Below are 15,172 nucleotides of genomic sequence, written 5' to 3' on the forward strand. Positions count from 1 at the left end.
TATATATATATATATATATATATATATTTGACGTACAAAAGATTGGTAGTTTTCAAAAAGACTTGTATATATTCCCTTAAGAGGAGATTTTTTATGAAAAAAAATATGTATGCAAATCTATAAAAGTTTATAACAATTAACAGAAATTCATACAAAATAGTTGATAAAATATTTGTTAAATCTACTCAACTTTTAAAATCTCTGAACTTTAAAAATTCTAAAATTCCACACAAATTTTTGTCCCAATAACCCCCCCTTAGCACGAAAGGCAACAACAGTCCAATGATTTGAACTAATAAAAGTTGTAGAAGAAACTATTCAAAATTTTCCACGGCATTTCATAACATAATCTTATTAAATGGGCCTTAGATTTAACAAAATTAATTCAAGTCCAAGTAATAATGGGGTTTTAATGGCTATGAGTGAGTCCAATTCATTTAGAAAACTGCGTCGTTTCAGTTAGAAAGACATAAATGTGTTCTTTGAATTCGGTGGATCACTAACCCTAGATTCTTCGTTTCCGTCCCCAAATTTGATCTGTTCTTGCAATTCCGCTAATCCTAATCTCGAATTTGACCTGAGGCAGTTTATCATGGCGTCGAAGAAGAAGCACTCTGAAGGAATCGCTTTACTCTCCGTTTACAGTGACGAGGATGACGAAGAGATGGAAGACGCCGAGGAAGAGGAAGAAGAGCAGAGAAATCAGAAAGAAGCCGAACGAACTGAAGAGGGTCAGCAAGAAGGAGCCAACTTCATGGACGAGGAGAAAAAAAGAGGAGAAGAAGATTCTGGAACGCCTAAGGTCGTCATCGATGGTGGAGCTTCCAGCGCTCACGCGACGCCTCGTTCACTCGACAACGACGAACCCGACTGGAGTAGTCCAATGAATTTCGAGTCTGAGAGAGCAGTAGATGATACCTCAGGGGAAAGCACTGATACGTTGTTGGATCAGTTCCTTCCTCCACGACCCAAAGACAAGTGCTCCGAGGAGCTTCAAGTAAGCTCCCCCTATTGGTGCTTTAAATGTTTGATGCTTTTGAACTTTGAGTCCATTTGCAATGATTCTTGGACTAGATTGGAATGTTGTTTAGATCACTTGGTACTTCTTTTGATTAGAGATAGCATATCTCTCTGAGCTCTGATTAGTTAGAGCTTGGTCTGATACGTTCTTTTGGGGATTTTACTTGACAAGTTTGTGGATGTAATTGCAGAGGAAAATAGATAAGTTTCTGAGCTTGAAGAAGATGGGGAAGAGCTTCAATAATGAAGTGCGGAATAGAAAGGAATATAGGAATCCTGACTTCTTGTTGCATGCTGTCAGTTATCAAGATATTGACCAGACTGGTTCTTGCTTCAGTAAATACGTTTTTGATCCTAATGGTTATGATCTGAGTGACTTCTGTGATGCAATAGGTAAACACTCCCACCTTCTAATGGCTTCTTCCTTCTTTTCTTTTTCTTTCGTTGTAAGAGTATTAAGAATATGTTGCATTATATGTTTTGACTCTTGTGACAAGCATCTTCTGATATCTTGTTACATGTTTAAAATACCCTGTCCAGTATCATTCACTCATTTGGATTGCTGGTTGATATATAGTGATCCTCTTTATGTGTTAAATACAGAACTTGACATGAAGCGTGAGAGGGAAAGGAAGGAACAAGAAAGCAAGAAGAACCAAAGGCTTGACTTTGTTTCTGTTGGCACTCAACCCGGGGCGGTATTTGCTTCTCAAAAGCCTAACATCCCCATCCCAGGTGTGTTTTAAGTCGCAGGGAGTTAGAGAAAAAAAGTTGTCGGTTTGGTTCTTTATATATCTCAGCTACATCTCTGCAAGATTTAATGGATAATAGGAGTTTGATAAATCTCAGGTGTTCCAGCTTTAGCTACTACTGGATTGCCCTCCGTACCAACTGATATCGCTGCTCGTGATGGTAGACCGAACAAGAAATCCAAATGGGATAAGGTATTTTATCAGAATCAGAAGATTCTTGCATCTTTAGTTCTTCATTGACTTCGTTTTTTTGTTAAATCAGGTTGATGGGGATGTGAAGAATCCACCTCTAGCAGCTGGGACTAATGCAGCTCCTGTATCCGGTGCAAGTGCTGGTTCTGGATACTCAGCTTTCGCGTAAGTTGTAGTATTTTCTACTGCTTATTCGTAAAATTATGGAATCTTGAGTAATGAACTGATTGTCCGGATTTGCAATGTTCTCTAGGAACACATCTTTTGGAAACTTTCGTTTTCCATGTTCATCATGTCTTTTTACTGAGGAATCTAAGTATGTGGTTTTGTCTCAACCATACAGGCAACAACGGAGGCGAGAGGTGGAAGGAAGAAAATCTTCAGAGAGGAAACTGGAGAGACGAAGTTGAGACATAGTAAGAGATTCTAAAGAGGTTCTACTTCAACATCTTTCAATGTTTCATATTGTTTACAAGCCTATAATCAATGATATACGATGTCTTTTATTCTATTTTGTACTAACGAGACATCAAAATTTCAGAACAGTAATGTTATACGTTTCAAGAATCAAAATTTACACATACACTCTGGGCATTTGGGTTGTCGATAGATACTGCGTCCATAAGGCCTAAGACGAACTTTGTGACCTTCCTCTATCATTTTCCTGATACGGTTTTCAAAAGCCTTCCACTTTATTGTTTCACTCTCTGATAAGATCGCTGCAAGCCTCTTCTTGTTAGGTCTCAGTGTTGGCGCGTGACCGTCGCCATAGTATGTTCTAAATCCAGAGACTAAGGACGATAGTTGACTCCCAGAATCAGTCATTGCAAACACATCCGAAGCTGCACAAGCTATGAAATCCAATGCAGCTAGCTGCAAAACAGAGTTCAAACAATTGAGTTCGGTTTGTATGTCCACCACTACTTATGATGAGTTTTTTTTTTTACCTGAGAAGAGAAGTTCTTGAATGGTGCGAGTTCTTGTGGTGTAAGGAGAGTTTCTTTAGTCACAAGATTGGGGTAAAGAGTTGTTAAAGGAAGCATACGAGAAGAACCTCCATAGATTTGAGATCCAGCTAAGTATATATATGTCCCTTTTTTGAATCCAAGACCAGCAAGAACCAGAGTTGCTTCCTCTGGTGTCAATGGACACCTTCCTGTTTTCCTCAACTCTTCTGGAGAAACAGCCCTGAGAAAACCCAGAGAAAAAAGTGAACAAGATTCATTTTAAAGACATTGAAGTGGGAAATTTTATATGTACTTTGATTCCTTCAAACGTTTGAGGAGAAGAGGGAAATGATCTTCTCGGTACGCTTGAAGCTCTTTACGTTCGGGTTCTCCTCCTCCAAAATCGCATAGAGAGTAAGCAATCATGTCCTCTTCAAACCTTAGATGTAAAGCAAGATACTTCAACCGTTCTTGATCTTCTTTAGCTGAATATTTCACCATGGATTCACCAAGCAATGCCTCATCCAGTTTGCTCTGCGAAGTTTCATATCTTCTAATCCGTTTCACCAGCAGAGATCCTGCTTCTTGAATCTCGGGAGCGAATTTCAACGCGTGAAAGTTGCACTTACATCGTAATCTCTGTAAATTCAACAACAATTATCATTTCTAAGAACCAAACTGAATAAACTAGTTATGTATCCTGTTATATATATTTGAACCTGAACATCAAAAGGCAACGGATCAAAACCGAGGCGATTCCCATATCCAAAAAGATGAACCATTCCATACTTCTTCAACAAAGGAAGAACATGTTTCATGTAATCATCTGGCTTTGCCTCTTTTAATAGTTCTGTATCAGTAACCTATGAAAAAAATAACATTATGATAAAGAAGATTAAAAAAAAAAAACATTTTAATAGCCGGCAGTGGAAAATAATTTTAGTGTTTCAAAAAAGAAGAAGATAAAGCAGATAAAAAAAGAAAGAGAGAATGCAAAAAGAACACACCAAGCTGAGATTCTTGTCATCAATAGGTTTCAGATGTTGAGGAAGATCCTTCACTATATGCACTTCATCTTTCAGATACTCGATGAAACGTTCCTCCTGGTATATATCACCAAACTGGCTGCAGTTTACGCATTTTCTCAGACATCAACAAAACATTGATTTTCTTATAAATTCCAAAGTCTTGAGGAGGTTATAATACCTAGGATCTTTCCAAACATTGCTGTAAAGAAACCGAGGGAGCACTAGAGTGGCGTTGAGCAGAGCAGCAACCGCAACCGCGTTACAGATCTGCAGGAAACTAACACAATCACTATATATACATATCTTCTTCATGAATCAAAAGATCGTTATTGATAAGTATGGTATTTACTTACAGCCACACGCTGCTGATTAAGGCCACCATTTGCACTAACCATAATGTAACCATTGTTCATTTCACTAGACCTCTCTAGTGCCACAGCTTGTTTGTTATTATCAGCACAAGGCTTCCACTGTGATGACTTTGAAGATCTTTCCTCTCGAAAAGTCGGTGTATCGGGTTGGAATACGTTCTTGTATCACAATGAAAAACAAGATTACTAACGTTTCAAAAACAGCCTTGTAAGTTTTCACTAACCTTTGCAAGAGAATTTGAAGCTAAGTTTAGTAAACGGCTATACATTTGCACCGGTGAAGCATCTTGAGATGATCCATTCTTAGTTTACATACATAAAAATATAACAATAAGAACCAATAAAAATGGAAGAGTATAAATATATTTTTTCAAACCTTATGTAGAGTGTCATTGCTCAACCTTGAAATGTCCTGCATCACGGAGCTTCTATCCGAATGAAAGATCGAAACCATAATGGAATCCATAAAGAAAATGAAACTGGTGACAGAGACCATCACAAGAATCGACTTGAAGTTCCTACGAAGCCATGAATGTTGCTGCTTCCAAGAGTAACTGAACTTGTTGCTACTGCCACAGCTTTGATCATGTTTAGATCCTTGAGCCTTGGATCCTTCACTTCCAAATATTCTTCTACCAATGAAGAGATCGTTTCCTGTTAAAGAATCCAAACTTCTTCTCCCAATCTTCTCTTCTTTATCTCTTGTTTCAGGTCGAGGACTTCTCGGTAATCCTTGTTTACCCATTGATCTTATCTCTCTCTCTCTCTCTCAGCTCATAAACTATGTAATGGAAACAATCAGGAACAGAGCTAGATTAAGAATCACTGAAGCCAGAAATTTCTAACAATAATATATGAAAAATGGTTAACAAAAAGGTCTGGAGAAATACAAAACAGAACATATTAATTCTAAGTGAAGCTAGAAGAGTTTGTTGAGAAATGTCTGAATTTTTATAAGGAAAGAGTAAAACGCAAGGCAAGAAATAGGGTAAACGTAAAAAGATTGCTATATAAATAAATTTGTATTGGGATGAGAAGGGCCACGACGTAAACCTCAATGAAAAACATTAGGTATGGCGACAGCTGCATGACAACAAATTGAACCAGAACAGAAAGCTTCTGTTCTTCTGCTTTCTAGTTCTTCTGTCGTTGCCGATCTCCATGACTTTAAATGCTTTTTTTTTTTTATTTGCGTGTGTTTGAAGCTTTAATAAATACCCAAATCGAAGAAATCTGTCAGGAATCTCAAGAAGCTGCCCCTTGATTTTATTTTTTCCATTTTCAACCCCATTTTGTTGTTTAAGCATGGATCCGAGAATCACGTGATGCAACATTTGCTCTATTTTAAGCCTTTTTCAAAAAAAAAAAAAAAAAAAAAAAAAAACATTTGCTCTATTTTGCCGTTTGTATTAAATAATATTATTCAGTCCTTGTATTATGCAGACATAAACACGTATTTTGTCATTTTGGTTTAGGGCAAATAAACAAAATTTACTATGTTGGGCCGTCACTACTTGTATGTTATAAAAGGTTTATAATTTGTTGTAGTATAGTTGGTGGGATACTCGGCTCTCACCTGAGAGATCAGGTTGAAGTAGAATAGAAATGCCACCAATGGTTAATGAAGAATTAGTAAATAAAATTGGATCTCATTTGAGACTAGAAGCTACAGAACGAGCCCACCATTTGAGACAATCCTTCATGTTCGTCTCACTACATATCTTAGCCATTCTCAAGTCTAAAACAATTGAATCTTTCTTTGCTCTTTCACTCCATTTATTGCTGTGAAGTTCCCATGCCTCCGACAAGTAAGGTCTCGGAACGGAAGAGTCTGTCTTACTCTGTTCTTCCCCGTGGAGAAACGTCCGCAGTCCCGGAAGTATCTCAGGCAACTCCGAATTCAAGTCTTCTTCGGTGAAAACAAAACCTAAATCTATAAACCCTTTGGTCTCCTCAGCTTCTAAATCAGACACACTCTCACTCCTCCTTCTTCCTCCTCTGGTTCTCCGTGCCTCCAACACTTTTCCTTCGGTCTTGAGATCTTGGTTTTGTTTAAAGGTATTTTCTGAGCTCTTGCTTGTTTCCATCTCTCGAGCCTTCAAGAATCGAAGAGCTTCAGAAAACTTCTGTTATTCAGATTGTGTGAGACAGAGAATGTAACTTGTATATAAATAGATTTTGAAGTGTGGTTATGAGTCTTATGACTTACTAGCCTTTCAAAATTCACGTTTTTCATTTGGATTCTCAAACTATTTTATATAAATATATCTGAACAGGTCACGAAAGGAAGATTAAAATATAATTAGTACGAGTCTTGTTCATATTACACATCTACACGTAGGGGAAGTCAAATTTGTAGGTGGAATAAGCACACGGATGTGAAACAGTAAACCCGAATAGAAAAATAGTTTTAAGGAGAAATTAGCTAACAACCCATGGATTTTTGTTTATTAATCTCTCTTGGTAAATAATCAAGTGGTAGAAATATAATTTTTTTTTACAACAATAACTAAACTACGAAGATTGACCTATCGATTGAAATATAATTAAAAATGTTGTTTTATGTTCTGAAAAAAAAGTTTTTTATTTCACATAATTATATTATTTTATTAATAAGTTATGTAAGCTAAAATAATATAACCTATCGATTGAAATATAATTAAAAATGTTGTTTTATGTTCTGACAGAACAGTTTTTTTTTTTTAATTTCACATAATCATATTAGTTTATTAATAAATTATGTCAGATAAAATAATATAACCAACTTACTCTCTATAGTTTTCTACACACCATGATATTTTCCAAATTTTAATACATATTTAACATAATATTTGGTTTTGTTGTCAGGTTACTATTTTAAACATCGGAGATTTTTATTTTTTCGAAACATAACATGGGGGATTTTCATCATGATTCACATTGAGCTAAGGTAAAAGGACTAAAATTTGAACATTTTTTCGAAGTAAAAAGGACAAAATAATGACGAATAAAATGCTAAAATGACAACTTTCAATAGTTAACTCTTTTTTTTTTTTGTTCAACTTTCAATAGTTAACTCATGTTGGCTATGTAACAGTAAATATATTTCTGTATTAAAAAACTGATTTTTAATATTTTTTACAAAAAAATTGCGCACGTAATTTGATTTCTTTTTTTTTGTTTGTAAAGATTAAGAGAAGAATATATAATTTATGATTTATTTTATTAAAATACATAGTGATAAATTTTGGATATATGTAATTTTGTCTGCCATTTTAAAATCAAATTAATAAATATATACTTCCTCCGTTTCATTATAAGTGTCGTTTTAGGTTTCGGCACACGGATTAAGCAAACAATTAATTTTGTACATTTCCTATAAAAAACACTATTACCTATACACCTAACCATATTTTAACCAATAGAAAAATAAATTTTGCATTGAAAATCGAAAAACGACACTTATTTTGTACGAAAAAAATTCTCTAAAACGACATTTAATATAAAACGGAGGGAGTAGTTTTTTAAAAAAGTAACAAACATGTTTATTAAAGAGGTTCAGACATAAGTGTTATTTGTGTCGCCGAGAACGTAAGAGCATCATTAACCCAAAAACTCACTTTGGGGTTTTTAATCATTTTTAAGTATTAAATGTTACTTAAGAGACCTAGTTAAGACACACCAACATTTTTGTGCTCCAATAGAAGTCTCTTATTTAGGGATTCTTAAAAAAAAAATTCAAAGCATTCGACCAAATGTACTTACAAAAATGTGCAAAGCATTCGACCAAATGTCAACTCATTTGATTGGTGGCATTGTATATAACAACAAAATACCATCGGATTGCTGCTGAGAAGACTTCAAGTGTTCATCTTCATTGGAGTCTTGTATCTGACATGTACAACAGATCTACTTGCGCATCCTTGTTCAATAAGAGATGTTACACAACCTTTTGGCTCCTGAAATAGATTTAAGTAACTGAATATGATGCAAAGGAGATATGAGCAGATCCACAAGATAAAAAAACAGAGACCAAAGTAACGAACTTTATGGGAATTTGATTGAGCATGTTCTCGGATTATAATTATGCTGTAACATTACAACAGAAGTCAGCATATACAAAAACCATAATAACTCTGTCAATGCAAAGCAGTTATATGTAATAGTCCACACAGACATGAACTCCATACAAGCTCTACTTACCTCTTGTTTTGTTCAAAATTCAAATGGTATAATTTTACAGCTACAAATGCATTTTCAGCAAATGGTATACTAGTGCCACTTAATGAATTATTACCTCCAGGGCAGCTATCAAACTCCTCCATATCTTTCTCTTGTAACTCTATGAAACCTGAAACCTCCTCAGCTCTACAAAAAATAATCAAACCAGAACAATTTAGTTACTCTTTATGTAAATATGTTTACATACATCTTTCGTAATTCATCTTTACTAGAGAGATTAGTGTTCTTCTTCTGCTGCTGCTCGACAACTTTGGCATGCTCCTGCTGCTGCAACATCTCGAAATCCTCCTCCTTTGCATCTCTATTGTCATGTATCTGCTTGATTGACTCTGAGAAAAATCTATCTTGTGCATCCATCTTAAAAAAAGTGTATCAGCAGTAGTAGGTGGCTCAAAACATCACCAAATGTGCGTGTTACCTCTTCTCTATTCTGCTCAAGTTGCATCTTTGTTCTCAACCTAACGATACGGTTATCCTCTGCGGTTCTACATCCTCGCTGTCTTATTAAACAACTCAAATCAGCAAAACAATCCACTACTTTCCTATAATCAGTAGGTTGATACATTAGCATAACTAATGCCATAAACTTTTTCAAGAACTTCACACACATACATAAGCATTCACACAAGGAGCTTAAAAACAGAACCTTGTCTGAATGGACTTGGAACTGGCAATTTGATCCTCCATGGCTGCTCTTAAGCGACCTTCTCCAACAACAAAACCCGATCAATCCCAACCCAAATCAGCTCCATCGGAGCAGAAGACGACCCGAAACACTCTCCGACAACGAATTCCATCTATCCCCTCCGAAACTAGGATCAATCTTCGTGAGAGAGGGAGGGAGATGGAAAGCAAAGGAGATGAGAGTGGTTGAAGAAGCTACAGCGAAGGAGAAGAGAGAGTTACAAGAACCGTCTCTTCTGTACCCTAATTAAGAGTCGTCTCTTGTGTTAGTTGCTATTTTTTTTATTCCTAATTAAACTAAGAGACTCTATTAAGAGTCTTGGATAATGATGCTCTAAGTGTTTATTACATTAAGAAATTGGTTTCGGAAAATTCAAAGTATATAGTAAATTCTTTATTTGGCTGTATTGACCTATTTTACAAAAACAAAAACAAATCCCTTGGCATTACTATTACCTTCTATTGGTTAGTAGTAAACTAGTAACGAATAATATCCGAAGACTGAAGCTGGACCCATGACGGACGCGTTACGCACGCGCTCGGTAGAGACTAGAGATGCTGTGATAGTCGAAGAGCCAATGACATCTTTAGTCAACTATTGAAACTCACTCGAACGTCACTAAAATATTTCCATACTAAACATTACGACACTAAAATATTTACCGTAGCAGCTTTATTCTGTGTTTTGCAAGATGATTCTTGTATGTAGTTCTTTTGCATGGGATGGATTGCGGGGCAAATCTCCTTTGGCAGTAAAGTGTTTCTTTCATACATATATATAAGGCAACTAATATTCAAATGATATATATATGTAGCGGAAATTATCTGCCAATGGAGTATTTGCCCTGTAACCCAACCATGCATCTTCTTCTTTCAAACTATTGATCATTCTATACTTTTATTTCAAATTATTTTGAGTAATAGCTTATATAGAGTGTATGTGGTTTCATTTCATGCACGTATGTCTTAGATATTAGCATATTCGGTGGCACATCCCATGTTTCATAGAGCACATATGGATCCAAGTATCCTAAACGCAATTTAACGGGACCTTCTCCTTGTACGTCAACTCCAGCTCGGAACTTCGTACAAAATATGTTAGCAATGTGTCACAGTAACTATTTTAGCTACGTTTTGTGCTTCTGTCAATCCGTCAGACCATACACATATAACACAGACCAGTAACCACAAGCGAAATCATATTGACTCTTGACCAAGTAGACTAATGACTATTTTTAGTTTAAGAGGCTCCTAAAGCCAATAAAAACAAATGTCCCAAGGACCGAGTTCAAAGCTAGCCTTGTATTAATTTTGATTTTCAAAACTAGATAACAGAAATTCTTAAAATTTTAATATAAACACAGATTATTTATAGTTATAATTTTTAATTTATTCATTACGAAATTAAACACGATGCGGCGTTGTTTGATAATTATGGTAACACTTAATATAGATGAAGGTAGACCGCATGACAACAAATTTCACTGCGCGTAAAGTTTTTCTTCTAGTATTGATGTACATGACGAAATGCCATTTTATCTCCAAAACGTCGTCTATTTAAGCATTCTTCTTTAGGGGTCACTGTAATCTGCTAATTAATATGAAAGCGTGGAAGAGCCCTATTCCATAGTGTAGAGAAAATCAATTACATTTATATGTCAATATTTATATATTTTGTAGTTTGATCTACTTACCGATTAGTATCTTGGAGCAATACATTACTATTGTAAAATAGTCTTTTTTTTTAACTTTATTGTGAAATAGTCTCGATCAGTATGTAACGTTGGGGATGATTGGTTATGGATGTAGATGTTCTCGACAGCCAAAATTTAGTCTAGAGCTATATATGTCAACCAATCGAGTTTTTATTTCTTTTAAAAAATTCAAAGACAAAAAATATTCTGCAAAATCAAAATATAGTTGTAGAGAGCTTTATTTTCAGAGCAAAAAATTAGTGCTTTAGAAAGTTACAACAATGATCAGCTACATCAAATAAATCTACAGATTAAATTCTACAGCAAAAAAAATATAAAGCTACAGTCCTTACCAATCATTCTCGTTAACTACTTTATATCTTCGGTATGGTTGGATACTTGGATATAAATTAATTAGTGTTTCAAAAAAAAGAAAAAAAAATTAATTATGACTAAGTATTTTGTTTTTCTGCATGACTGTTCTAATCTTCGGTATACTTGGATATCCTCGAGAATATCCTGTACGTACCTGCTACGAAGAACTTTCTGTCGAGTCATTGTTCAAACAAAATCTCAAATCTTAAAAAATGATACGCGAATATGATACAAAGTATGCCAGTTTTATTAGGCCTAACTTCTTTTCTATAAGAAAAAACTAATGTAATGACTCCATATATATAAAGTCAAGTACTTTTATTAATGTACACTTGATGTTGTAAAATTCGAACTTCAGCCTTTTGGAATTTATTTTTTGGTCTTTTCTTTTTTCTTTGAAACACTTTTTTTTTTTGAAACACCATTTTTTTGGTCTTTTCAAAGTTAAACATCTCTATTGAATGGCAGAACATATATGTATATATGTAAATATGTATAAAATATTCTAATTGCGTAAATAAATTGCAGTTTCGAGGTGCTGCATTTTATACGTCTTCGTGTGGAAGCTTAATATGTTTTTTCTTTTGAAAGCTGGTTGTAAGCTTAATATGTGTTACAAGAATCACTTTTTATTTTATATAGCTAATTATTTACCACCTTTTTCCTTTTCCACATGTAGAGTTATTTTATTTTCTTAGCATTACTTCGTATAAAATTTATAAACAAGTACGTCTCAAACCCCTTTTGTTAAGTCTGAATCATCCCAATTATTAGTTTTATATATACTATCTTTTTTAATATGAGTTAGTCTTTTAAATAAGCCAAAAGAAGAAGAATAATAAGGTTGGGAGTTCTAAATATAACAAATGGTATATGTTATATAGTGGAATAAAAACTAGAGCTTTAATGTCTGTAAGACTATAATTTTATTGGTCACAATGTTTTACAACAAGTTCCACCACATGCTATGTAATATAAATTGGTATTGACTCTTTAGGTGAGAAGCTAGAGATGATTAATTATTTTTAAATGAAATGATACATAAACAATATGTTTTAATTTGTTGCGTTTATATAGAAGATGTCCCCAAGGATTCGGATACCGTAAGAAAAAAGTGGTGATGCACTTTATTTTAGGAATGTCTAAGCACAATATTCGTGTGGTAGGGAAGATTATTCCTTAGAAATTATACGGAGAAGAGACCATTCTCAGACGAAAACCTCAGTCTTATTTACAATGCAGTATAGCATTGTACCGTGGAATATGCTTGTATTCAAAATTGTATATATGCTAACATAAAATTTGTAGGTTACAAATGTAAAGAGGTGAGATATATCAAAGGTGGAAATGCATTACAGGGCAAGATCTCTATTGGCAGAAAACCATTACTTAGATCTTTGCATCTCTTTCTGCATTGATTTGTAGTGAGTTCTCTGCCAAAGGAGATTTGCCCGGTAATTCTTCTGCACCAATATTTCAAAAAAAGGTTAGATGTGAATATGTGATTATTCGGAAGATTTTTTTCACACAATCTACAATTAAGAAATTCCGTTTTTCTTGTCTTCGTGCGGACATTGGTTGATGTTCTTTTTTTCTTCTTCTTTTTTGGTCAGGAGACATTGTTGAATCAATGTAGAAGGTGATATTTTATGCATGGAGATGTGGAGATCATCGCTTTGTCTTTTTGGATAAACAATATCTCTTCGTATTTGAATCAATGTAGAAGGTGGTATTTTATTTTACCTTTGGGATAAAATGTGATATTGGCTGCTCATCACTTAATTATTAGTTATGTAATTACGTAAGTCTTAAACTTTAATTGAATCTATGATTTTGTTTACTTACTGATTTACTGGTAGGGAAATGCCACTTGTAGGTAGATTTAAATAGGAACCCCGAATGGAAACAGAATTAAGGGTAAACCAGCTAATGACCCATACATTTTATATGAAAAGATACGTTTTATAATACGGTTTATGATTTACAAACTTGATTATCTTGAAATAAAATTTACATGAGAAGCGGTTATAAAACGCTGTGCAAAGTATAATTCGTGTGTTATTCATTTCATCTTCATATCTGAATTCAGTAGTACTTAATTAATATAACTAGTATAACTCTGTATAACGATGTATACCTAACACATTAGTAGTACGCAATATTACAAGTATAACTAGTAAAACTCATGTAGTATAATTCGGTATATCTAACTCACTAGTAATACACGCAGTGTTACAAGTATAATTTAGTATAACTAGTAAAACTCAATAAAATTACAATAACTTTATAACTAACTCATTAGTAATACACAGTATAACTAATATAACTCAATATAACTAGTAAAACGCAGTATAATTAACTTAGTAATAACGAAATAGAACTCAGTATAACAACTTAAAAATTTATCATTATAATTTTGAAATTCGGAATTTTGAAATTCAGAATTTTGTAATTTGAAATTTTGAAATTTTGAAAATGATTTTATAAAAACATAAAAAAAACTAGAAAATGATAAAATCGAATATTCATACTTCATTAAAGTCATAAAGGTATAGGAGATTTGAGAGGCTCATAGGAGATTGCTCTTTGACATATGAGGGCATGGAAGGAGATGACTCTTTTATAACGGACATATTTTGTGATTTTGCTATAAATAATGAGAAAATTTTTCTGCCGACGCCTCTTTCCATGCTCAATCTCTAATTTTCTGGAAAAAAATCCATTTCAATCTTCTCCCAAATAACTCCAAAATACTTATAAATGCAAATGACCTACTTGGACTCTAAGAGGATCATATATGGACGGACAAATGATGCTCAAACATGCATAAACATATTCTAAATGTTCATATAATGCACCTACCAAAAACAAAAGTTCATATAATATACGGTGAAGCTAAATGGAAATGAACTTTTTATTTTTGAGAATGAATGTATGTTTACAAGAATTTGCTAATATAGCTACCGATTAATTTGTAGCTATTAGACATAATCTGTAGCTAGAATTAAGAAGACGACGGATAGCGACGGATTGATTCCTTGGCCTCAGCACCAACGCTAAGCTCAATCTGTAGCCAATCCGTAGCCAACTAGCAACAAATTAGCTAAAACAATCGTAGCCAATAGCAATAATGTAGCTACGACTTGTTCCTTTGCTAATTAGTGACAATTTTAGCTAATGAATTTATGTAGCTATATTAAATAATCACAAATTAAATCAATTCTAAATAAAATAAATAAAAATAAAAATTAATCTGAGAATCTTATATATATAAAGTAGGTTTGTGCTCTGCTCACAGCATTTCACGTCACCAAAGAGGATGGGGCGTTTTTGGACACTTGGCGGCTCGCGACTGGTTATCTCTTTTGTTCACGCGTCTCTTTTTTTTGAAGAGAATGTTTTTTCTTCAATCAGCGATTCCTTAAACTGGGCCTTAAAATAGATGTTGTCGGGCCAACACTTCAGTCGACCAGAATCACCTTCTTCGTCGTATCCGCCAAAGCTAAACATTGAATCGCCATTAACGTAACACATTACCTCAACACCGAAACCAAGTCATAACGCTTCACCATTAATTTTTTCAACCCATCTCTCCCACTACCATCTCTCCCACTACGACATCTTTGATTTCCCCTTCCTTAATCTCTTTTCAACTTCTGAGGAATCGATACTATAAATAGTGCGGATGAACTTGCCAAATCTCATTGAGCTGATGTTAGGAGTTTTCAAGGCTCCTAAAACAAATGTTGTAGTATAAATGATTGTCGAACCAGTTCTGAGGGATATCAAAGCACCGAGAATGCAAGTACTCACTTAATCTAAGTGCAACCAATGATTTAGATGGGTTTTAAACTACTACTAATACTAGAAAGCAATTACAGAATGATA

At 34.2% G+C, this 15,172-nt stretch overlaps 3 protein-coding genes across 4 annotated transcripts; 1 reads left to right on the forward strand and 2 right to left on the reverse strand.

Annotated features, from left to right (window-relative positions):
- The first annotated feature begins 441 nt into the window (after nt 1-441).
- Nucleotides 442-2,547, forward strand: LOC106343206 (SAP30-binding protein). Its single transcript, XM_013782359.1, has 6 exons — nt 442-997; nt 1,212-1,413; nt 1,624-1,755; nt 1,870-1,964; nt 2,035-2,129; nt 2,308-2,547. The coding sequence occupies exons 1-6, from the start codon at nt 593-595 to the stop codon at nt 2,372-2,374; spliced, it is 996 nt and encodes a 331-aa protein (XP_013637813.1). The 5' UTR covers nt 442-592; the 3' UTR covers nt 2,375-2,547.
- LOC106343205 (uncharacterized protein At1g04910-like) lies at nt 2,521-5,442 on the reverse strand. 2 transcript variants are annotated; one of them, XM_013782357.1, is made up of 10 exons: nt 5,364-5,442; nt 4,687-5,091; nt 4,535-4,612; nt 4,293-4,469; nt 4,118-4,206; nt 3,919-4,036; nt 3,631-3,774; nt 3,225-3,550; nt 2,912-3,152; nt 2,521-2,837 (listed from the first exon to the last, which is right to left on the reverse strand). In XM_013782357.1, the coding sequence occupies exons 2-10, from the start codon at nt 5,053-5,055 to the stop codon at nt 2,532-2,534; spliced, it is 1,848 nt and encodes a 615-aa protein (XP_013637811.1). In that variant the 5' UTR covers nt 5,056-5,091; nt 5,364-5,442; the 3' UTR covers nt 2,521-2,531. The 2 variants fall into 2 exon arrangements, with proteins under 2 accessions (XP_013637811.1, XP_013637812.1); XM_013782358.1 differs by lacking the exons at nt 4,535-4,612; nt 5,364-5,442 and having other exon boundaries at nt 4,687-5,277.
- A 517-nt stretch (nt 5,443-5,959) lies between these two features.
- Nucleotides 5,960-6,397, reverse strand: LOC106344694. The gene has a single exon (XM_013784014.1). The coding sequence runs from the start codon at nt 6,395-6,397 to the stop codon at nt 5,960-5,962; it is 438 nt and encodes a 145-aa protein (XP_013639468.1).
- Between the last annotated feature and the right edge of the window lie 8,775 nt (nt 6,398-15,172).

This window comes from Brassica oleracea, chromosome C5 (genome assembly GCF_000695525.1).
Source record: "Brassica oleracea var. oleracea cultivar TO1000 chromosome C5, BOL, whole genome shotgun sequence".
Lineage (NCBI taxonomy): Eukaryota > Viridiplantae > Streptophyta > Magnoliopsida > Brassicales > Brassicaceae > Brassica > Brassica oleracea.